Source organism: Chanodichthys erythropterus, chromosome 21 (genome assembly GCF_024489055.1).
Source record: "Chanodichthys erythropterus isolate Z2021 chromosome 21, ASM2448905v1, whole genome shotgun sequence".
Lineage (NCBI taxonomy): Eukaryota > Metazoa > Chordata > Actinopteri > Cypriniformes > Xenocyprididae > Chanodichthys > Chanodichthys erythropterus.
The window spans coordinates 33,499,503-33,524,878 of record NC_090241.1 but is presented as its reverse complement, the minus strand read 5'-3'; the positions used below and the strand labels follow the sequence as shown (position 1 = coordinate 33,524,878).

The 25,376-nt window shown below is 34.7% G+C and overlaps 3 protein-coding genes across 3 annotated transcripts in view; all 3 read right to left on the bottom strand.

Moving 5' to 3' along the window:
• Nucleotides 1-19,335, bottom strand: part of uba7 (ubiquitin-like modifier activating enzyme 7) — a 42,964-nt gene extending 23,629 nt beyond the window's left edge. Inside the window, exons 1-22 of the mRNA XM_067373012.1 lie at nt 19,106-19,335; nt 18,717-18,764; nt 17,716-17,884; nt 17,084-17,218; nt 16,892-16,998; nt 16,713-16,803; nt 15,917-16,049; nt 15,726-15,823; nt 15,429-15,590; nt 14,784-14,948; nt 13,739-13,849; nt 13,516-13,596; nt 12,374-12,529; nt 12,024-12,189; nt 11,685-11,881; nt 9,698-9,762; nt 8,758-8,953; nt 5,317-5,391; nt 4,401-4,599; nt 4,209-4,300; nt 724-816; nt 255-446 (exon numbers count right to left, since the gene is read on the bottom strand). Coding sequence (XP_067229113.1) covers nt 255-446; nt 724-816; nt 4,209-4,300; nt 4,401-4,599; nt 5,317-5,391; nt 8,758-8,953; nt 9,698-9,762; nt 11,685-11,881; nt 12,024-12,189; nt 12,374-12,529; nt 13,516-13,596; nt 13,739-13,849; nt 14,784-14,948; nt 15,429-15,590; nt 15,726-15,823; nt 15,917-16,049; nt 16,713-16,803; nt 16,892-16,998; nt 17,084-17,218; nt 17,716-17,884; nt 18,717-18,760 — 2,727 coding nt within the window. The 5' untranslated portion in view covers nt 18,761-18,764; nt 19,106-19,335. The remainder of the gene's footprint in view (nt 1-254; nt 447-723; nt 817-4,208; nt 4,301-4,400; nt 4,600-5,316; nt 5,392-8,757; nt 8,954-9,697; nt 9,763-11,684; nt 11,882-12,023; nt 12,190-12,373; nt 12,530-13,515; nt 13,597-13,738; nt 13,850-14,783; nt 14,949-15,428; nt 15,591-15,725; nt 15,824-15,916; nt 16,050-16,712; nt 16,804-16,891; nt 16,999-17,083; nt 17,219-17,715; nt 17,885-18,716; nt 18,765-19,105) is intronic.
• A 1,349-nt stretch (nt 19,336-20,684) lies between these two features.
• LOC137011555 (odorant receptor 131-2-like) lies at nt 20,685-21,626 on the bottom strand. Its single transcript, XM_067374476.1, has one exon. It carries the CDS (start codon nt 21,600-21,602, stop codon nt 20,685-20,687), a length of 918 nt encoding a protein of 305 aa, XP_067230577.1. The 5' UTR covers nt 21,603-21,626.
• Nucleotides 21,627-23,991: 2,365 nt separating this feature from the next.
• On the bottom strand, nt 23,992-24,939 carry LOC137011551 (odorant receptor 131-2-like). The gene has a single exon (XM_067374474.1). The coding sequence runs from the start codon at nt 24,913-24,915 to the stop codon at nt 23,992-23,994; it is 924 nt and encodes a 307-aa protein (XP_067230575.1). The 5' UTR covers nt 24,916-24,939.
• Nucleotides 24,940-25,376: the final 437 nt, after the last annotated feature.

Sequence of the window (25,376 nt, the reverse complement as noted above, 5' to 3'; positions counted from 1 at the left end):
TGGAGTTTTTTCCTGCGACTAACCGACTAATACCAGTTTTGGTCAACTAAGCCTCTTCTCGTCAACTAATGGTTATTAGTTACTATTAGGGGGCAGCTATTAGGGATAACCCTGATACACATACAACCATTATGATATGCTGTATTCAACAGCTACTTCTACCGCTCTGTGTCTGTTATTAATTAATTAAGACAAAAAGCTATAAACAGTCACATGTTAGATGGTGATGTAAAGTGAGTAGCTTAGTCACTTACTGTAAAGTTCGGGGCAACACAAGGCTGTGAGAGGACAAAGTATTGGGTGGCCAAGTTTACATATGCGTTGCGGTAGGATGAGATTTTCCGGTGACCCTGGACAAGCTTATAGAGCTCCAAACACATCAGTCCAGCGATCGCAGCTGTTGTCGTGGCAATTGCTGGAATGATGCGGCCAGCAATTAACTTGCTCTGCAGAAGACAAAAAGGTTTGAGATATTATATATACTGTATGTACGTCTGTAAACACTGTGCACGGTTTGTTTACAAATACATGTTCATGGGTGCAAAATAGGGCAAATAATTCTGGAACTCTATGGTCTAGTTAGTAGAATGAAAAGGTCTTTCCTTGGGGTGTTCTGTAAACAGTATGTACAGAAACACAAATCCCCGAGGGGAATGTTGATCACTTTAGACCTTGTCTCATAAACAAAAGCAGAGTTGTTTGACAAAGACAATAGTCATTCACCTTGTGGCGGTCGGCTGTTGGTATATCATAGTTTTCTGCCCTCAGGTTGGATGTTGCAACTATATAGTCCATGTGGAAATTACTGTCATCATCCTGGAACACAAGAATAAAAAAGAGCATACGGTAATGTATAAACAATTTCATTATTACAAGCACTGACACATAAGGGACATTCATGCATTCAGTCTTGTTTTTCTGTATATATATGCATTAGATGCACATCTTTGGAGACTGTGCTTGCTTTTTTTACGCATTAAGTTAAATTTAGGGATGTTTAGGCTTAAAACAAGAAAAACAATAATTTGCAAATGGGGAAAGAAAAATAAACAAGTCTTAATATCTATTTTGCTTTAGGTAAATGTACTTAATATACTGTATATATATTATATTTTTTATTTCATATTTAATATTGTTTTAAGGATGAAAAAAATTTACAAAAATACTCATTAAAAATGAATATTTTTATGCAGAGTGGACATTTATCAGACAAGCTCAGACAAGCTTCCTTTCAACTATGGAAAACACCCTTAGATTTGTCCTTCACCTACTAACCATCTGTTCATTTGTTAACATAGGGCAAAAACAATGAGAAAAAGACCTGTTGTGTTTGAAGTGTGATGCTGATTGTTATCTTTTAGACAAAAAAACGTTTAGATAAAAAACCAGAAGCATTTAAAAACAGGAACAAAACCGTTCGGGCCACAGGTATGTTTGCGCACTTTGGTACAACAGGTACTAGATAAAGAGGTCATATCATGCCATGTCATATTTAAACGTTCGTAGTTTCCATTCCTATTGTATTCGTACATAATTTCCCCTCTTTATGTTCAGGTGACACTGCACATGATGTCCCACAAAACAAATCATAACTGTTCCAGATTCAACTGCAAATCATATACTTATAATCTTAGTGATCTTAGTGGCAATTAAAAAATAAGCCATTAAGCATAATTCACAACTCAAGAAATTTGGTGTGATATTAGATTGCAGGAATGAGGTTTTGGCACTCTGCTTACGCCCCAGGCACCACAGCACTACAAAGGCTGTCAAGTATTGGGTGTGATGGGGGTAACTGCGGGGGTGTTTAAGCATAGTATATAATTTGGCAACCTGATGCCACCAGAATCCCCCAAACACACATTCCACTGGAAAAACCAAACATCTAATCTAGCAAAGAATGCGTCATTGCTAAAATCGCGCTCAAACACACACACTTGCACGTGCGTAAGGACATACAATACATACAATGGGGCCCAAAGGTCTGAAAACATTAGAGAAATTTGTATAATTTTATTAAATTTTTGCAGTACAGCATCAAAAACATTTCGAATTTCTAATATCTTAATTTTTGAAATTTTTTCTTTACTTTAATGATAGAAGCACTCAATCAATTTATCCAGCATTGTTTGAGATGTTCCAACAAGAGTTAAATAGTCACAGCGTTCAAAGAGTTACATGATCAGTGTCACTCATTTACTTAGCCTAGAAAATAGAGCAGAATCTGAAATAATCATTCTTCATGATAAAGTTTTAGGATTTTAAAACAAAGAAAAGTTATTTTAATCCCAGATTTTCTAAGTGGTTTGAGACTTTTGGAACTGTTTTGCCTAACTGTTGCCATATGAACATTTTCAAACAGATAGCAGGACGCTTTCATCTTCAAAGACTAAAGACAGAAGCAACCAGAGAAAGAGAAATGGAGAATAGATAGTCCAAGAGTGATTTAAAGACTGAAGAGATTGTGAAAACAAAAGACAGATACGTGCAGAGAAACACATAGACTGAGACTAATCCTCTTCCTAACAGAACACACAACACTGAGATGTTGTTCGGACACTGCTGCCCATTCACTCTCTATGTACTGTATGTGTGTGGAAGCCCAGGAAGCCCATGTGTCATGCAGTCATGACTAACGACAAAGCGGACACTGACTAAACCAGCGTGCATTCAAAGCTTTTCATAAGACCTGTCTGTCTGTTGGACGCCCTTTATTTGAGAAGTATGTCACAGCGGTGAGGTACTATGAAGAAGATCTGTCTAAACAGAAAGGACGACTGTTTTCTCTCATCTGTTATGGATGGAGCTGGTTACGGGTCGATGAAAACTGCAGTCGGGGTTGGATGTTTCAGGGCCAATTTTGTGGTTCACTGAGACCTCCTACCTGAGAGTGGACGCCAACATGTCTGACAGGCCCAGAGTACATACCAAATGTGTGTTTACTGAGGATGCCAAAGTTATCATGCTAACTTTTCAGACTAATTTTATGTTTAAAGCCACTAAAGGAATAATTCACACAAAATGAAACTCTTATATTTTACCGTCATTCCAAATCTATATTTGGAATGATGGTAAAATATTCTTTTAAGTGTAAAGTCAAACAAAGATATTTGCAGAATGTCTAAAGGCCCCGGTATACTTCAAACAAAGTTCTTATTCGTTCTTCGTTTAGGGGTAAAATGAAGTTCGAAATGCGAGACCAGCAATGTACTGTAAACAAACATCTGACGCTGACCACACTGCTGAGATCGATGTTTAGATGAATATGTAAATATGTGCCGTGCACTTTGTTCTCAGTAACAAAATAAACACAACAAAAAATGAGAAAACAGCAAGCATTTATTATAGAAAGCATAAGAAAAGCATCTGATTAAAACTGCATGGGAATAGCACGAGCTCTGCAAAGTAGCACTCCAGTCACGTCACGTCTTCATATAGCACTTTATTCAATAGATTGCTTAAAAGCAAGCAGCTTTACAGTATCAAACATGAAAAACAGTCTACAGTGTTAGTGCCTCATTTTTTTTTTAGTGCCTTCATTTTGTACTATAAAGCGGCTATCCAGTTCATGTTTTCACCCATGGAGCTCTTACCTCAACGAACTCAAACACATGAAATTAATCAGAGTTCGACGTGAGTGAAGGCAGAGCCTAAGCACACACCTCCTATTATGTTATCGTCACTGACCAATGGTAGTATGAAGGTGTTTTGCAGCAGTAGTGAACATTTCCTGAAAGTTCGCTCTGGCAAGACGTTTCGAACTTCCAAAAAGAACACAAAACAAACTTCGTTTTGGCCTGATTTTGTTTGAAATAACGTCACAACAGTTCGTTCTTCGATTTCGTTTGAAGTATACCGGGGCCTTAAGAATGTCATCCAGGATGTTTATGTCTTTCTTTCTTCAGTCAAAAAGAAGGTCTAAGGGATAAGGGTCTTATCTAGTCAAATGATTGGTCATTTTCTAAAAAAAAACAAAATTTATATACTTTTTAACCACAAATGCTTGTTTTGCACTAGCTCTGAGATGTGCCACGCATGACGTAATCACATTGGAAAGGTCACGCGTGACGTAAGCGGAAGTACCGGGCGAAAAACTCCTCCAAATGCAAAATCGTTCGCCATCGTTGTTTTACCTTTTTTTGTACAGGTTGTTTTCATGCAATGTGAAAATGCTATAGAAATAGATTTTGACTTGACAAACACGGTACCTTCTCAAACTCCTGTGGATGCATCCGGAAGATTTGGTCCTTCAACTGGAGTTTGGACAGCTTCTCCTTGAACATCTCCAGCTTGACTTTGTCTAAGAGATGCAGAGAGGGATATGAAAAGAAATATTTTAATATTCTTTTCACACTTATTCAAATTTATTGTATAATTTCATATTAAGCCTAAAATCTCACCTTCCTCTTTTCTCTCCTCATTTTCCTCTTTCAGCTGCTGGTCAGTCACTGCTATCTTTACACTAGATTTAGGGGTGAACTCGGGCACTTTTACTCCCTGCAGAATGTTCTTAATGTCAGCACGATTTCTCGAGCCTGTAATCCCATAGATCTGGCCATATAAATTGGCCGCTGCCACAATGAAGTCCATATGGGTGGTCTATAAAACAAGAGAAAACAGCAATCATCTCAAATCAAAATACTTTTATTATAGCTGGCAGAACTGAAGCGAAACTGTGTGTTTGTGTTTGTGTTTGATTTTGAGCTGAAGGATGGAAAAACTTGCCATGGATCACAAACACATGTGCCGAGAAACAGAACTGCAGTGGTTAACAGGAAATGACGAGAGGAAAGTGTGTAGCGCATTCAAAAAACAACACTTCCCAAAATGGGTTAACATTTGAAACCACAGAATTCAAATTGGCTGTGATGAGTTAAAAAGGAATTCCTTTAGGGAAAAACAAATCTTACCAAATGCTGATAACGTATATAAAGAATGAAGACAATGGAAACAATGGGCCATAAAATTGAATAATGGTTGAAGAGTGGAACCATTTGCATATCTAGCCTAATTAAAATAGTTTTTCATGATTCTTTTCCGTTTAAACGTGTGTCTGGAAGGGTTTCTGTTTAAAGAATGACCTGTTTGCTAATGTGCCTCTGTGTTTACCTGTGTGAGCGTGTCTGTTTGTGAAGGGTCAGGGGCTTAACAAGTTTTCACTTTGCTTGGTTAATCTCAGGTGATCAATGATATCAGATAGTATCTAATTCACACCAGGACAGAAACTGTGAGTCGTAAAGTTAGTCATTCCTGTCTGCAGGGGATGATGGGAAATCCCAGAGACTGTGTGTAGGGAATTTACTCAGTAAAACTTACATTGTTGGTGTCAAAGGTCAAAGGATGTGGACATCTCTTTGCGCCCATCCAGAACGGAAGTCCAGAGCTTGTTACCTAGTGAGGGCCAGAGTGTGAACGAGAAGAGAAAATGTGTTTTAAAAAAAGGGTTTACATTTTCTTTTAATGTTTTTAAATGTATTAAATATATTTCATTGATTATTATACATGTATATTTATATAATACTATTTTATTATATACACATTTCATATTATGTTAATATTACAATTATTTTTTATTACATTTATTATCAGATGTTTATCTATTTTTTATTTTAAAAATGCTCTATAAACATTATTGTTGATCATTTTAACTTATAAAAGATGCTATTAAATAGTTCTATTGTTATTATACCTATTATTAAATGTTTATGTAGGACCAATTAATTACATTTTAAAATATTTTTATGTATATGTAAATTTTGATTATATTTTTATGTATTTGTTTTTTATTATGATTAAATTCATTATCATTTTTTTAAATATTTTTATATACATTGTTTTACTTATTGTTGTTTATTTTAAAATATAAAAATATTGTTTAAAGGCGATATATAGTCAGCTCCAGTAAACAACAATGGAAGACGTCTACATGTGTTGCAGGCCAAATGGAAGCCCTGTAGCCACATAAGTCACATGCTGACGTGAAGTGGACGTGATTGGTCACCATAAAGCCCATGTCTCCAAGCCTTTTGCTCAGAGAGACAGAGTAATGAGTTTATCATGTGTGTGTGCGTTCAATACAATTTGTCTTTTAACAAAAAAACAGAAGAGGCTGTTGAAAAGAACAAAGGCAGACCAAAAGAGCAGTAACACAAAGCTTATTCCACTAGTTCAACAGAAAGAATTGTGTGTGTTGATCTTTACAACCGTTTTTCTGCACTCCAGGAAAGACTTCCAACTGATAATGAGAAACTGTTATGCCAAGCTTGGTGATGCCAATGATTTATTCTTTTTCAGTATATTCAAGCACAAACCCTCAAACTGAACTGTGGTCTACTCATCTGCGACTTCAGGTTTTGCAACTGTTATATCTGGACATGCAAGATAAAGGACATTTCAGAGTTTCAAAACTCTGTTTTCTTGTTCATATCACCCCTCCTCTAAATGAATGTTTATCTCTGTGAGCAGGCACCGGTGCTATGGATTAGACCTCTCCACATCCATACTGTTACACAACCATAGATGCACAAACTCCCAGTGGAAATGATTGGTTGTATTTTTCCCCTAACAATTAGAATCTCCTATATTTAGAAAGAAATTATTGTAATATGCTGCAATTCACATGATGAGCACTTTTGGATTTATAATGAGACTTCAGATAATGACATAAATGACTGATTTTCATGTGAAAATTTTCATAAATATTTATTTCACAAGGTATTGTGACTATCATGCCATCTCTCTAAACATGGTCCGAACCACTTGTTGTTATAGACAACAGTGCCACCTGCTGGTCCAAAGTGAAACTAACGCATTCAAGTACTCCTGCGATCCCAAAACTAATGAATTATTAGCCAACTCACTTTCTTAACATACTCATAATCAAAATGTCTAAGGTGTATTGATAAGACTAAGCCTGTAAGTAGTCATTTTAGTAGATCTTTTTTTTTTTATCCAAAGCGTTTTACTCTAGTTTTTGGGAAACATGACAAAAACATTTGGATCTTATTACATCCCAAATAAAAAAAAAATATATATATATATATATATATTATTTTAATTTTAAAAATACTTTGCTTAAATAAAACGTATATTTTAAAGAACCATTAAGAATGACACTACGTTCATACCAATAGCACATATTCCCCCATTCTCCCATGTGATAATATATATACAGTGGGTACGGAAAGTATTCAGACCCCCTTAAATTTTTCACTCTTTGTTATATTGCAGCCATTTGCTAAAATCATTTAAGTTAAAGTTTAAGTTTTTTCGTCATTAATGTACACACAGCACCCCATATTGACAGAAAAACACAGAATTGTTGACATTTTTGCAGATTTATTAAAAAAGAAAAAATTTTTACAGTCTAAAAGTTTGGAACCAATAAGATTTTTAATGTTTTTAAAAGAAGTTTCGTCTGCTCACCAAGGCTACATTTATTTAATTAAAAATACAGTAAAAAACAGTAACATTGTGAAATATTATTACAATTTAAAATAACTGTGTACTATTTAAATATATTTGATAAAGTAATGTATTCCTGTGATCAAAGCTGAATTTTCAGCATCGTTACTCCAGTCTTCAGTGTCACATGATCCTTCAGAAATCATTGTAATATGATGATTTGCTGCTCAATAAACATTTATGATTATTATCAATGTTGAAAACAGTTGTGTACTTTTTTTTTCAGGATTCCTTGATGAATAGAAAGTTCAAAAGAACAGCATTTATCTGAAATACAAAGCTTCTGTAGCATTATACACTACCGTTCAAAAGTTTGGGGTCAGTAAGAATTTTTATTTTTATTTTTTTGAAAAGAAATTAAAGAAATGAATACTTTTATTCAGCAAGGATGCATTAAATCAACCAAAAGTGGCAGTAAAGACATTTATAATGTTACAAAAGATTAGATTTCAGATAAACACTGTTCTTTTGAACTTTCTATTCATCAAATAATCCTGAAAAAAAATATTACACAACGTACACAACTATTTTGTACAATTGTACACATTAAATGTTTCTTGAGCAGCAGATCAGCATATTAGAATGATTTCTGAAGGATCATGTGACACTGAAGACTGGAGTAATGATGCTGAAAATTCAGCTTTGATCACAGGAATAAATTACTTTGTGAAATATATTCAAATAGAAAACAGTTATTTTAAATTGTAATAATATTTCACAATATTACTGTTTTTACAGTATTTTTAATTAAATAAATGTAGCCTTGGTGAGCAGATGAAACTTCTTTTAAAAACATTAAAAATCTTAGTAGTTCCAAACTTTTGGACTGTACTATATATATATATATATATATATATATATATATATATATATATATATATATATATATATATATATATATATATATATATATATATATATATATATAGCTATGGAAAAAATTACAAACATTTATTTCTGAACTTGGAGTGGTCTCTTAATTTTTTCCATAGCTGTATATAGGAAGACTTCAGATGCAAAAGCCTCTAAGTGCTGTCTGAAATTTCTTCTAAAATTAGCATTTTTATCAGGCTCCTGTATTTTATTTCTCCTGGTTATTTCACTTTAATACCAATCAATAGGTCCTTTCCATTGCTATTAATGTGAACTAACTGAACATAACATATGAGCCTGATAAAAATGACCATTTTAGAAGAACATTTCAGATGATATATATAGCCTGGGAACCATAAGCTTTAGCCACTATGTATACTTCACTGTAAAGTGTGTACAGTACATGGCTCTCTGTGTTACCTGGTCAGGGGGAAAGCAGTGCAGTAGTTGTCTAATGTGATTGTTGTAAAGCGTTTCCCACTGTTTGCGGGCCCAGCTGACACAGTCAGTCCAGTTCTGAGGCCATTCCTCGCTCAGACTCCTATAGACGCCCTCCAACATTTCCACAGCCTCCACATCTCCACGGGCGACTGTGCGATCTACATAGGTTGGGTCACTGTAGACAGAGATGGAGAAAATGGGTAGAGCTATCTGTATGCTAATGCAGTATGAGTAGCTTTTTAGTTGTTTTAATTTTTTCAACATTATTCATTCAGGCTAAACTTTAACTGGCCTCAAAAACATGGCATTATCATTAACTCAATCTAAACTAGCTATTTCTTAAAATTAAATAGAACTTTTTAAAAATATTAAATAAATGGTCAAAAGCACAAATTTTAACTAAAATTATAATGCAAAAAACTAATTCACATATTATTAAAAAACTATAATAGTATATTTATGATACTTCAATAGCACTGCCCCAAAACTTTTTCATTTTTTAGCCAAAGAAAGCTGTTGAGTTGGGTGGAGTTTGCTGACAGCCAACAGGAAGTAGTTGAGATTGAGGCAGCTGCCTTCCCTCTGCGGTATCTGCCTGCAGCACACAGCACCACAACTTCCTGCACACTCGCCTTTTTATAAACATCCTTCACTTCATTTCAGATGGAAAAGAGATCTGACTACAGTTGACACTTGTGGCAGGAAGCCAGGGGGCAGCCAGGGTTGCAGTAATAATGAAAAGCTGAGCCTGGACGTGAGGAGTGGGTCACATTTAAGGAGTACAATGTTGAACAGAATCTCTAACACAATATCTGCATCTGCTGATAACAGTTGTGCCTCTTCACCCTGTTTTTCCTGCACACATTTGATCTTATTTCTCTTCTAGACTATTGACTAGTTAAAATGCATTTATCTGTACCTGAGAAAGAGGTTCACATTCTCTGCCATTTGCTTGAATAGTCCTTCAAACTGGTCTCTGGCCCACTGAAAATTATTTAAAAAAAAGTAATAATCATTTGTGATTCACACACACAGCTTCATGTTTGGTAGAAATGCAACTTGTGCAAAACTGCCCCACCAAGATAAAGTCATTTGAAAAATTTTTTGTTTGCATTTTTTATCTCATTATGTCACTAGTTACCACACTCACTGTATTTTTTTTCAACACATCCCATAATTTTGAAAATATCGGACTCTACCAAATGGTTGATATGGCACTTAAAGGTAAAATAATGAAATGCATACACATAGTATGAAAATCAGAAAATATGAACTATAATACTAATTTATTTTAAAACATAATCAAAATAAAATAGTTTTATATATTGAATCTTGTTTATTAACTGAAATATTCCATAAAATATTTCAGATTTTCATTTTAACCCAGGAAATTACATGTTTTCTTGTTTTTTTAACAATAAACTAAAATAAATAACACAAATAACTAAAAGTAACAAAACTAAAGACATTACATTCTTTCTGCATTCAAAAACTATAAATAAAATAGCAAAAGATAGTAATATAATGGCATTTTAGGCTTTTGTGATTCAAGAAACGCCATCAAGTGTGGTAGTGCAACAGGATTTTTCTATTTTTTTTAGACATATGAACATTTCTCTTCTTAGACAGGGTGATAATTTGGATCCTCTATTGGGTCATCAACATCACTGAGCTCAGCATCAGAATCTTGGGGGTTTTCTGGGGCAAGGGCCTGAAGAGTGCGCATTCTTGTACCACAGAAACTGTTGACATCCATCTAGTAATTGTAAAAAAAAGCAACAACAAACACATAAATAACAATCTCTTACAATTTTAGTAATGTTAGTACCAGCATTTGTCATTTAAGTAGTAATTGCCTCTGATAATTATGATTTCCACACATTAATTCAAAGAATTCATTATATTTACTTAAAAAAATATGCAAAAGTGGCAAAAAGTACATATTTAAGAAATTATCTCAGCATATTCATGAAGAAATAACAATAGCTGTCATATAGCTATAGCTAAGAATGGTCAGAAGTTTATATTTCTCAGCAAATAGTCCATTCTGACTGCAGAAATGGACGATCTGAAAAGATTACCTTAGCTTTTCTGCATTTACCTTTAATTTACAAATCAACCGTTTGGTTGAGCATGTTTTTGAAAAATTATTAAAAACATACTTAAGTTTTTTCATGTCACCAAGTGACATAATTTTGTAAAGTTAAGGCTCTTACAGTGTAATATGTCAAAAAATGTTGCTTACCTTGCAAAATTTCACCAAGAACAGTTCACATAGCAGGAGTGATTTCTTTGTTTCTGACATCCATGTTTGAGGAAGTGTTGTAACAAGTGCTGTTGATTGAAACTCTTTCAATCATGGATTTTTTTGGCATAACATACCTCAACCAGATGGTAGAGATGGCTCAATCAGCTTGAGTTAAATTAGGTACTCCTCTCAATGAAATATAGTGACTCAAAATGTGCTCAACCATTTGGTCGAGCGGGCAAGTAAAGGGTTAAAATTTTCACTTTGTGTATTTGCAAATCTTCAGATATTTTGATAATAAAGGCCTGGATATATTATATAATTTTATTTATTTAAATGTATTTATTTATTTTATATATTATGCCTGAATATTGCCACTTAAATCAAGGGCCATTCTCACCAAGGACGATAACTATAAATATAAAGCTTTAATAACCATTCTGGTCCACACCACAACTATAACGATAACGACAAAGAGGAACAATATCATTGGAATAATTTTCAGAATGTTTTTTTTGTTTGTTTGTTTCATTTTTGTTTAACCAATATTTAGAGTAACACAGGGCAGTTTAACTCCTAAAAATTGAGAGAAATTATAATTTGCTGTCAATGCAACAACTTGTCAATCTGCTAAACAGAAAAATGTATGTCTTCTCACCTGTAGCGTGTGCTCTATACGGTGAGGGAAGTTCTTGAGTGTGCAGATGGGAATGGCTTTCTGTCCTCCAGATGTGGAGGGTCCATACGATTCAGTCAGATGTGGTACTACCACCAAAGTGTGGCCTTTACTACCCAGAGTTCCTCCCTCCAGCATGGGCTTTTTGTTTCGCACACAGCACTGGTCGAGATAGACTCCTAATGGACAGGGAAAGTAAAATGTTAGACATGTAGCTAAATGTTTACTTTCTAAAATTTGGCTGAGGCATAAGGCAAAACAAACTTTCTGGTTGATAAACACAGTTGGTGTAACATGGGACCTAGCAAAACCAGCACTCACGTGCATCCACATTATCTAGCGCAGCTGCTACGCCATCAAGGTGACTATAGAACGAATGTGTGTAGACCTCCTCTGTCTCTACACACACTCGGTTCTGGTGAGAGATGATGTTCATGTAAGGGTTCATCTCTTTAACAGACTCCGCCGCCACCTCTGACTTCAGCCTCTGAGAGAGATAAAAAGAAAACACGTTAATGCATTACAGTGATTTTACAACATTTAAGGCATGTGAAGTTGACGTGGCTCATTCAATAAGATTTCAGAGATGGATCTGTTTTAGATTAAGGTCATTGATTTTGTGCTAAAACCATTTTCCAATGGTGTAGCTATTGTGTGCCAACTCTTCTTACCCCGATGTCCTGAGAGCGGAACAGAAACTGTCGATTCAGATTCGATCGCTCAATGGAGTCCATGTCAGTCACAGTAATTTTTCCACCCTCTCCCGCACCCAGACCAATGAGAGCAAAGTTCTTCAGCAGCTCACAACCGATTGCTCCAGCTCCAACCTGATCACATAGACATTTGATGAGAATTGATGAATAATATTGATTATTAATCTCCAAGACTGAGAGATGGAACAGGTCTTGTAATTTTGAAGAGAGGTTAAATAAGCAAGGACTAGCTTTACATGTGATGTACTTTATAGCATAAATGTACACAATTGTTTAAAAGTTTAATGTCACATGTTTTACTGTTTTTATCTGATCAAAAATACCGTAAAAACAGTAATATTGTGAAATATTATTTCAATTTAAAATAACTGTTTTCTATTTGAATATATTTTACAATGCAATTTATTCCTTTGATTGCAAAGTTGAATTTTCAGCATCATTACTCCAGTCTTCAGTGTCACATGATTCTTCAGAAATCATTCTAATATGATGATTTGCTGCTCAAGAAATAATAATTTTTATTAACAATGAACTAATGTTAAAACAATTGTGATGCTTCAGATTTTTGTGGAAACCAGGATCATTTTTAAGGATTCTTTGATGAATAGAATGTTGAAAAAAACAGCATTTATTTTAAATAAAAATCTTTTGTAACATTATAAGTGTTTTTAATGTCCCTTTTGATCAATTTAATACATACTTGTTAAATAAAAGTATTATTTAAAAAATCATATAGACCCCAAACTAATATATGGTAGTGTATTCTAAAAACAAACATGAACAAACTGTGTGATTAAATGAAGAAATACAGGTTTTAGCAACATTCAGTAATAAACCAAAAAATTCTGCCCAAAAAATTCCGCAATATTAGGTTGATTCACACAGGAAACTCTGACCAACATATCCTAGTGCTCAACAGGAAATATCACATGGCACATAAAATATTTCCTGTGCATTCTACACCACTGACTCACTGATCTGCTCACTCCTCTCCATAACAGATCAATGATAAGTAACTGACAGTCATCCAACAGGGTTTACTGAAACACAAAAAGGGGTAATGACCTCCTCTGCTGTTGAAGCAGGAGAAATACACTCACCAGAAAATAGTTCTGTTTCTTCAGCTTGTCTTGAAAAGCAGATCCAAACACAGCAATCTGCCCATCATATCGGCTGTCTCTCTACAGCACAGAGGATACAGATCACTTTATGTGAAGTACGGAAAGTGCTCGGCCAATTACGTTGAGTATGTTCTTCAGAAACAATCAGAAATTAGACGTTTGTATTTTCTAAATACTGAAAATGAGCTTGCTCGTTGCTTACAGGAGCACAGGCGTCTTCAGTGAGGACAACTCCATCCTCCTCTATAGGCAGGCATTCCAGAGCATCGAAATACAGCCACTGTCTGAGAGGAGTGAATTTACCACTGCACGCCTGGAAGATTTCACACACATGTAATCATTAAAAAATGTGCTTATATATAGACCATGTTCTCAAACTCAAATTATGTGTCCATTAACTGGTGATCCCAGTGTAAATATCATTAACTCTTTCCCTGCAAGCTTTTTTTAAAAAAGAAAAAAAGTTGCCAGCTACTGCCAGCATTTTCACAAAAGTTTTATCTCCTTCAGAATATTTTGTTGTATGAATATCTGAACATGCAATATATCAAAAGAAAAAACAGAGACTCTGCTTTGAAAAAATTCATTCTTTTTTATAAACATTTGAATATGGGTAAGTTTCATTACCTCTTTTTCACTGTTATACGGTAGGGGGCGCTATTATGCATCTTCTGAAAGTACTGAATTTCTTGATCAAAACACAGCTATAGGACTGTGAAGCTTTGAGGATGTTGATGAACTCAGTCTAATCCATCTATGATTTGATCATTGATCTGAATAAGATCCAGAAATAGTCTCTGACAAAAACGTGATTTTCTCAGCTTTTTGCTCAAAATATTGCTTTTTTATGAAACGTACCCATATTCAAGTGTTGATAAGAAAATGTTTCAGGAAGCTTTTTTGTTTTGTTTTTGTTCAAAAGCAGAGGGTCTGTTCCTTCTTTTAACATGTTGCATGTTCAGATATTCATACAACAAAATATTCTGGGAACCATGACACTTTTGTGAAAATGATCAAAAATGCTGGCGGTGGCTGGCAACTTTTTTTCTAAAAAACATTGGCGGGGAAAAAGTTGCAGCATCTTGAACAAAAATCAAGTTTTTGTCAAAGACTACAGCATGTGCATAAGCAATGGTTTTATATCTTGTTTCTGCTTCTTCTAACCATACTGTAGGGTAAACAGTGAAAACATGTATAGCCGGAAAATCCTGTCAATGGCGGGGAAAGAGTTCAATTATCAAACTCACCTTCACCACCTCCTGAGCAGCCAGCCCTCCAATGAAGGCATTGACAGGTGCTAGGTCACCGCTGGCAACCAGAGATAAATGTCTTACAGCGTCTTCATCAAGCTCATCAAACTTTGCATCTGTGCAAAGCTCTTTTGTGATAGTAACCAGCACTTCAGCATCAGCCTACAGAGGGCAGCAAAACAAAGAGATGAAGCAAAAAGTGATGATGCAGATCAGTGCATTGAATTTCTATTAGTATTAGGTGCTTATTATTTCAAAATACAATTACTTTCAGTAGTAAAAATAATTTTTTGTCAATATTTCATAATATAAAAATTGTGAAAATAGTTATGATTAATAGTGATTAGTAAAATCACATTAGTACAAATTTTTAGATTTCCTAATGCATTGTATTTATATTGTAATCAAATTGTCAAATATTTGCACATGCATATAAAAAAAAAAGAATTGTATAATAAATGTTATTTTAAGAAAGATATATCAATAATTAACAAAGGATCAGTTTTTCCAGAAAACAACAGTAATATTAACTTTCTTAAAACTTACATAATATTTTGCGCAATATACTGAAAATAGAGTCACACTGTGGAAAATTCTGATACAATGTGTGTACTTTAAAACACATTTTCATGTATGACTGACCTGGGATCTAGGTTGGGGTGTCCGGCTGTATTTCTGAGAAAATCTATGCAGGGCCTGGAAGGCCAGGTGCAGAGACAGGTGTCTTTGTGTCTTGCCATAGTCTGTCATCTCCACAAGCTCAGGATTTCTGAGCGCTTCATCCAGAGCCACATTCAGAGGTTTCTGCAAGCATTAAAACATTACCTCAAGGAGATGTCTTGCTATAATGCTGTAAGTTGACATACTTACAGATTTCAAAAGCACACTACATCATGATAACAGCATCTTAAATATAAATCAATACCGGGTGACACTTACAAAGTGGAGGATTTCAGGCTGTTTCACTTCAGTTGCCACTCCACCCTTCACATACTCGGAAAAGTTTGAAGTGTCACAAATAGTGAAGGAGTAGCTGTCTAAAAACATTGGCATATATATTTATCAAATTAACCGCATACTATCCGACAGTATCAGTTCTAGATATTTTCCACATATCCTATGACACCTACCCCGCACTTTGATCTCAACGGGACTATAACTGTTGAGTTCGGTCATGCCTTGAACCTCAGAAAAAGTCACAAACATGCCATCTGTGAACTCATGACTCTCTTCATCTGTGCATGTCACTACGCCTGGATTCTCCTATGATGGAAAATGTTACATTTTCAGCTCAGATTTATTAAAGGATAGTAAAGAAAGAAAAAAGACTGAGTCAATTGTAATAATAATAAATAAACAAAATAATACATTATGGGCAAATTGTTTTGAAAAATAAAAATGAAAATCTGCCATCAATTTCTCGCCGTCATGTCTTATAATCCAAGATATTTTAATTGAAATTTCTCTCCCTTAATTGAAAGTTCATTCACCCAAAACTTTGACACTTCAAAAAGTTCATAAAAACCTAATAAACAGATGAATCTAATTTAATCCAAATCATCTGAAGAGACACAATCACTTTATGATAAACAGATTTAATTCAGGCATTTCTTTATATTTAAAAATTGATCAAAACACATTCGTTGAGCAAATCAAAAACAAGCTCAAATACACTTGCTTGATTAAACTGCTCGATTCATATCGACTCTCTTTATTATGTCTTTACCAACATTTTGAAGCATCAAAGTTTTGCTGGAACGGACTTTCAATGGAGGGACAGAAATCTCTCTGATTTCATTAAAAATGTTTTCATTTGTATTTCATCGAAGATGAATGAAAGTATTATAGATTTGCAATGACATGAGGGTGAGTATTCCTTTAAGAGGACCAAACTGAAAGTGAAAATGCATTTTTTTGTCCTGTCACCTTGCTGATATGAGCAATCATGGCTGAGACTGGAGTTTCTCCATTTGTGTCTTGGACCTCAAACGATTCGCCAAAGTCACAGAACAACTGCCTGCAAACCAAACACAGAAATCAGATTATGATTTTGCACTAATTTAACCATTTTCATGTATTTTATTGATTCACAGAATGCAGCCTACCCACAAAGCCCTCTGGTGTCAGCCACGATAAACTTTATATTGTTTGAGTGGCAAAACGTTCCCACACGTAGCTGCTCTTCTAAAGGTGAATTTGTGAGCACCACCACCTATTGTAATAAACATAAAATAAGACAAAACAAGAATTTTCTTCTTTTTTTTTGCACGGACATATGAGACAGGATCATAGCTCACCTGGAACTTGCTGAGGAAGTCCTCGTTGAGTTTGTTAGTCCAGGCAGACACTCGAACGTAGACGTTCAGACTAGAGAGCTGCTTCTCAGAACACAAGGCCCTGTTCTGACCCAGATCAGCTTCTTTCAAGTAAAACTGAAGACATAAGAGATTATATAAATGATCCTATATTAATCATTTACATTTTTGCAAATAAAAAAAAGCAAATTATTAACCCAAAAATGCTAATTATTTCACCATTTACTGATGCAAGCCTTTCCAGTCCTGTATGACTTGTTTGTTTGGAACACAAAATGGCTCTTTTCCAGGAAATGAAAATGAATTCTGCCATCATAAGCTAAAAATAAATCCTTGCATTTGAACGCTCTCAAACCTCAACTGCATATAATCCAAAACATTCAAATGCACCACACATTGATTAGTCACATGACAAACAAAAACCAATGATGTTTGATGTGTCTTGAGGTATCATGTCTGAATGCACACATGCTTGATTCATTGTTAATTTTCATTGCATAGAAAGCAGCAGCTCTGAGCATCTTTAAAGCATCTTCTTTCCTGGTTATTAAAGGATGGCAGACTACTTAGTTTTTGGATGAACTACTCATTTAATTGCATTAAAAGGTCATTACCTGAGAAGACAGATCTCTCCACTCCACCACACCCTCATCCTGAACGGTGACTGATCGAACTCCAGCCAGAATCACATTCTTGGCAATTTCCACGCCAAGACCTCGCATTCCAGCAATAAGGACATCAGCCTTTCCCATGCGACGCATTGCATCATGGTCAATCACATACCTGTTGTGAGATGAAAAATGTGCATAAAGTATGTCTCTACATGCTGAAATAAATTTTAAAAATTTGACCTCTGTTGCCATTTAAAACATACAAAATAAAAATTAAAATAAGCATACATTAAATATAACCAATACTACCATGATGTATATTTTGCATATCTAAACAATGTATGGATAATAAAAGTAAGCAACTGAGAACTGGTGGAAAATACTCTTGAACAGGCTTCATTTCCCTTTTTCCCCCCTTTTTTTTAAAGCAAATTTTAATCCAATTCAAATAAACTAAATAGCATGCAACTTATTTCAACAATGCAAATTTCGCTTTCGCTTTGTTTTACCTATTTTTTCTGTGAAAAATACCAGGAAGAGACTAGTTGGGATGGGCGTAACTATTCATAAATCATCGATGACTTGGAATCAACAGAAAATACATAACTGGAATTCCTAAAACTAAGCAAGTAACTCTTCCTCAAAAAGGCGAATTAGACAACATTACACCTGATACAACAAACATGCTTTTAAACCGACTATTAGGCATCCATATGTATCATTAAACACATTTCTGGCCTTTTTTACAATCTGAGGGACCTGCAAAAATGTGCATTTTTAATGTCTAAATGAAACTGTAAGAAGTTCAATGCACATTTTTTTATTTATTCATTGGATATGTAATACAAGCATTCAGTTTCAAGAGCACTTATTTAGTATTTCAGTTTGATTACTCAAGTAAAATTCCAGATAACAGTCAGAAAACACAAAAATCAAGGTATATATGGGAGACCAAGATACAAATAAGGAAATATAAGTTGTATGTGTCATATAAGCACACTTACAGCTGTCGAGAATATAATCCCTCGTCAATATCAGCCTGAGCCATTTTTCTGTAAGAATGACAAATCAATCACTGTGGTATTATTCACAAAGCAGTAGTCATGGTGTCAGACGCTGATATGGTACTTCATATGGTTCCATAATCACGTACCATGGTGTATGTTACATTCTAAAAGTACTGTAAGTATTATTACTGTTCATATGGTGGTTGTCCACCATGCAGTGATGGGTCTTTTATATACCTGTTCATAAACTGGGTGTAAATGCACTGACAGTTTTCAAGGATGAATTAGCAACAATGTGACCAATGACGAATTCATTAATATGACAACTGTATAATTCCATATCGAGCTATTATCAACAAGTAGGGAATATATTCAGTGATATTTACCTTTCAACGGAGTTTTGCGTTTGGTTCCTCTGTCAAAACAGAAAGTCGTTTGATTCAGAGAAGATGGTTTCACTTTCGTTTCTGTTTATGTTTCTGTTGCTGTCATTGCAACTCGGCCTCTCGCGCACATTCGGCCATATTGAGTGATTAAAAAGAGAATTATCAATTGTTTGTTGTATCTTCGAAAGCTCCTGTTACTTCACGATGAGATTCCTCAAGTGAGGTCAACATAGTAGGCTAATTAAGAAACCTCAGAATAACCACAAGACGGCGCTGCTAAAACATTGAATAACTGAATGCGGCTAGAATTGAACAAGAAACAAGTAACAAGGATAAGCGACATGGTATTTGTCTCAAATTGGTCAGATAAGATAAATCTAAATATACTGCGTATTTTCGTCGATAAAGTTTCACTGCCATTTATCAGGTGTAAAATATTGTCACGTGACAGTTGATAATTTTTGCAGCGCTTACCTGCAAGGACCAATCACAATCGTTTGTGATTTCAAAAAAGACATTTCCACGATTATATCAAGCAGTAAGGTATGTTTATTAATATATGTAAATAATTAATTTATATAAATTTATTAAACCCTTTTTCTCAACAATAGGCCTCGAACAGTGATATGGAGTCTGTTGTTACTTTATGGACTGGTTTAATAAATCAATGTTACTTTTTCATAAGGCCAAGTACAAGTTAAGTGCTTTAAATTAAACAATTGGATTTACCCATGTGTAAAATGTATTCGACTAATAATGAGAATATTTTTTAGTATAAGAACATTTTAAGTACAGTTCTTTAAGTAAGATTCTGTCAATCTGATAAGGTTTTATGAGCTTAAGTAACATAAATACATCATATATTCTATGCAAACAAGTAATTGTTAATTATGCTATTACCTTTATTTCAGTTATGCAATTAACTTTGCATGGATAAATATTACAAAAGACCATTTTGCAAAAGCAAACCCCCAAATTACAAATTAATTGATCTGGAACATATTGTTTCATGCAACATGATATGGCGAAAGTAAAAAAAATATATAGTATATAGTCATTGCATTAAACAAAATATGCTATTTAGCCAGAAAGACAGCACAAGCAAATATTAGGCCTGTATTAGGCCACAACACTGGGAGCCTTTGGGCTGTGTTTATGATCAATGTGCATAATAGTGACTGTAAAATATGTATGGGAGAGGCATATTTTGAGTTTTTATTTTTGGGATTTAGCCATTGACTTTCTTTTGGGCTATTTTTGAATGGCCATTGGGCTAGTTTTGTTACGTAGACCTGCCTGGCAACCCTGGTACAGGGACAGGCAGCAAAATAGTAAGAAAAGCTTGAGGTGTTCATTTCGATATTGATATTGGATAACTTAACCTGGAGTATAACAAGCTTGAGCATGAAAACTGTAAATGACAAGAATTTCCAATGCTGACTAACAGATATATATATACTGTATATATATATATATATATATACTGTATATATAGTCTGACAGACTATATATATATCTGATAGATAGATAGATAGATAGATAGATAGATAGATAGATAGATAGATAGATAGATAGATAATTATGATGGCACAATCTTTACAATAATAACTCTACATGTAAAATATTCCTTCATTTGTTTCATAAACTTCTGGTCTCGGACCCCGTAAATCAAAGGACTCAGTAATCTAGGCATAATGTTTGTGAGCAGATAAATACAGAAAGTGATCTTAGTTCTGTGATGAGGAAAAAAAGGAGTAATAGTTAAGTACATAAAAGGGGTGATATAGGAAAGCATACAAAGAAGTAACTGGACACCATGCAACAGTATAGTATTCTGAGCCTTATTAGCTGAACCCTTTGAAACTGCCTTTCTGGCAGTGAACAGGACTCTGCAATAAGTATATATGAGAATTATCCACACCAAAGACATATAGATGACTTGTGAAGCAGTGGTGTTGTCCTGGTGGGCTTTGGAAGGAAACAAATTGAATGAGTAGCAAAGTATAAGAGACCTGAAGAAAGATATGGGCTGAATTGAAAATAAAATAATGATATCTACTAGAGAAGGCATAGCTCCTAAAACCCATAGCAAACATATGAAGATGAAGGTTCTTTGTGGAGTGCAAATCTGAGAGTGATGCAGTGGTTTACAGATCGCAATGAACCTTTCTATGGCCATACCAGCCAGATTCAAAGGAGTGATCATAAAGGTGGTTGCACCAAGAGCCATCAATATGCAACACCATGAAACATTAACAAGTGGTGAAGCGTAGGACAGCACATATAAAGTCACTGATACAAATATCATGAGCATGTCATTGATTACCAGGTGAATGTATAAAATGTATCTGGAGTCTCTTGAAAACATTAGATTAGAAAAAAAAGTCACTACCAACATTCCGTTGATGAAATTAATGATAAAACCAAGACAAACAATCACAATGTTTTTGGCAAGAGCTTCTTCATAACTATCCACAATCCAGACTGTTGAGTTCATTTCTGGGAGAGAAAACAGGACAGTGGTTAAAAAGGGCATGTATTGTTTCTAGACCAAACAGATGATAAAGTCACTAAAAATCACCATAACTGAGGTTAACATTTGCCAGGAGTTTACATCATAAACAATATGTATTTCAAATTACACATAGCTAAACCTACTTCGACTTACCGTGAGCTGAAGAACTGGTTCTGGACTGTGGGAAGTATGAAGCTCACATGAGTTTTAATCAGTAGAGTAATGTTATTTATGGTTTGTAGAAAGGGCAGGGATCATGAATATTAAGCTTGTTACCCAAAAGCGTCATCTAATATTGCATTCATGGCAACATTGCAGAATAACTGAGTAAGCATTTGAAAACCTGTCTGACATGAAAACCATTTTAGCACATTGCTTATTCAAGGTGTTCTGAGTGGTTGCAAAGCAAGAAATGTACATGCTTTGTTTATGCAGACTTATCTCATGAAAAAGCAGTGAAAAGATTTTTTTCCTTCCCCAGCAAAAAATCGGTGTAAAATAGTGGCCAAAAGTAATGTCCGGCCTATAGGAAAATTGACATCTTCATATTTTTGTAACATATATATTCTGTTTGGCTGTTTCATTGTGATTAGGTTTTGTTCCTGTTTTCCTGCATGTCCTGTCATTTAGTCTAGGCTGTGTCTGATATCGCCTCCTATACCCTTAAAAAGGGCACTATTTGAGGGGATGGTCATTTGTAGGGGCGTCCGAAACCATTGTGGACAATATCGAGTGCACTCATTCAATCCCACAATGCACCGCAATAACTAGTGTAAAACTGATGTAGGCTACACTCAATGGCTAGACTAGAGAATACCCATAATGCACCGTGACAGTTGCATGCTGAATGAATTTCTGCATCCCAACAGAAGATGTCACCCACAGCTGAATCATTCATCCATTCATTATCCAAACCGCTGGTCCAATGGCTACAGCTTAATATCATACAGGTATAAATTCATCTTTAAGTGATTACTAAATTGTTTAATTAAGGTTTATACATAGTTACCATGAGAGAGTTCAAAATAAATATTTTCATCGTACTACTGCAGTTGCCAGTTTGTGAAGTTTTAAATGATTATTAAACTGCAAGCACAAATTATACAAAAGCAGCAGCCCTTCTGGTGCACTCAGTGTCCAATTTCACTCACTTGTTTTCATTAATTCCTTCAAGTGGACTATGTTAGTGGGGTAATGTAGGGAATGAGGGTACAGGGGGCGATTCCGAATGGTGAATGTGATTTCACCAAGTGTGAAATGTTCCTGGATCAACATCTTTGTTGATCCTGGAACAACATTCCAATCAACCAGTCAGATTTAAGGGACAAGTTTAGGCTTGCAACCAGCTTTAGGTGCTTCTACATCAATGTTATTCAGCTATCTTTCCCCTCTGATTTTAGGGATAAATTATAGGATTAGGTTTAGGGATAGGAGTAGGGTTAAGACTACATTTTGAGACAGGAATGTTGTTCCAGGATCAACAAAATATGGTGACCCAGGAACATGTCTCAGTTAATGATTCCTTTCACCAGTTCTGTTAATTATCTTATTAGTTCTCCTTGTTATTTAAACCCTGTGTTTCTTGAGTTCATTGTTTGGAGTCGTCTAAGTTATGTTAATGTGTTTCCCCATGATTCTCCTATGTATTTGTTGGACTTTTGGATTAAAGACTATTTTGCTTGAACTCTTCATCTTCATGCACTTGCTTATACATCCACTCATGATACCTTTTTTCAAATATTATTAAAACTTTTGTTAAAGATTTTGCAAGCATATTGCTTATTGTGATAACACAATGAAATGTCAAATTGTGTAGGTATCATTTTTGGCCAGGCTGTCATACAAAGAAATTATGAACACATGCAAAAACAACAGAGAACCAAAAAATAACAAAAATATTTAACCAACAAATTAATGAACATTTTCCCCAATTTTTCATTTTAAAACTGTAGTTTAGCTATGAAGACATTTTAATTTATAAAACAATAGATACTGTTCAAAATAAAGACAAAACGTGTAGGCCTAGTTGTGATTTCTTAATTGATAGTTTTCCAAGTTAAAGTGATTAACTACTGTGTGAACTTCAGGAGAACTGATTTCATACAATCACCAAAACACCAGCTGATTAAAAGACAATGAGCAAAGTCATTAGTTCTGAGCAAAGTCAATTCATCATTTGTTTGTATGCCACATGTTTGATATTTTAAATATATTATTCAATCACTTTCATACACTTTCACGTTTAAGTGTCTAAACATTTATAGGCCACTGAAAAGATTATCAAATCTCAAATAAAACAAATGTCATAATTAAACAGAAATGTAAATAAATATACATTTTGTTTTTTAATTAAAATGTAGCTAAATAAATATCATAATTTTGATGGCACAATCTTTACAATAATAACTTTACATGTAAAGTATTTCTTCATTTGTTTCATAAACTTCTGGTCTCTGACCCCATAAATCAAAGGACTCAGTAATCTAGGCATAATATTTGTGAGCAGATAAACACAGAAAGTGACCTTAGTTCTGTGTTGAGGGAAAAAATTAGTAATAATTAAGTACATAAAAGGGGTGATATAGGAAAGCATACAAAGAAGTAACTGGACACCGTGCAACAGTATAGTACTCTGTGCCTTATTAGCTGAACCCTTTGAAACTGCCTTTCTGGCAGTGAACAGGACTCTGCAATAAGTATATATGAGAATTATCCACACCAAAGACATATAGATGACTTGTGAAGCAGTGGTGTGTTCCTGGTGGGCTTTAGAAGGGAACACATATATTAAGTAGCAAGGTACAAATGATCTAAAGAAAGATATGGGCTGGGTTAAAAGTAAAATAATGATATCTACTAGAGAAGGCATAGCTCCTAAAACCCATAGCAAACATATAAAGATGTAGGTCCTTTGTGGGGTGCAAATCTGAGAGTGATGCAGTGGTTTACAAATCGCAAAGAACCGTTCTATGGCCATACCAGCCAGATTCAAAGGAGTGATCATAAAGGTGATTGAACCAATAACCACCAATATACAACACATTGAAAAATTAACAAGTGGTAAAGCATAGGTCAACACATATATAGACACTGATACAAATATCATGAGCATGTCATTGATTACCAGGTGAATGTATAAAATGTATCTGGAGTCTCTTGAAAACATTGTATTAGAAAAAAAAGTCACTACTAACATTCCATTGATGAAATTGATGATGAAACCAAGACAAACAATCACAATGTTTTTGGCAAGAGCTTCTTCATAACTATCCACAATCCAGACTGTTGAGTTCATTTCTGGGAGAGAAAACAGGACAGTGGTTAAAAAGGGCACATATTGTATCTAGTCCAAGCAGATGATAAAAATCACTATTGATAACTGAAGTTAACATTTGCCAGGAGCTTACATCATAAACAATATGTATTTCAAATTACACATAGCTAAATCTACCTAGACTTACCGTGAGCTGAAGAACTGGTTCTGGACTGTGGGAAGTATGAAGCTCACATGAGTTTTAATCAGTAGAGTAATGTTATTTATGCTTTGTAGAAAGGGCAGAGATCATGAATATTAAGCCTGTTACTCACTAGGGTCATCTAATATTGCAATTATGGCATCATTGCAGAATAACTGAGTAAGCATTTGAAAACCTGTCTGACATGCAAATTGTTTCAGCACATTTCTCTGTGCTAAATGTACATGCTTTGTTTATGCAGACTGATCTCATTAAATAGCAGTGATATGATTTTTTTCAC

Excerpts from the sequence above, each read along its gene's own strand:
- LOC137011555 (XM_067374476.1), bottom strand. The coding sequence starts at position 21,602 with ATGAACTCAACAGTCTGGATTGTGGATAGTTATGAAGAAGCTCTTGCC.
- LOC137011551 (XM_067374474.1), bottom strand. The coding sequence starts at position 24,915 with ATGAACTCAACAGTCTGGATTGTGGATAGTTATGAAGAAGCTCTTGCC.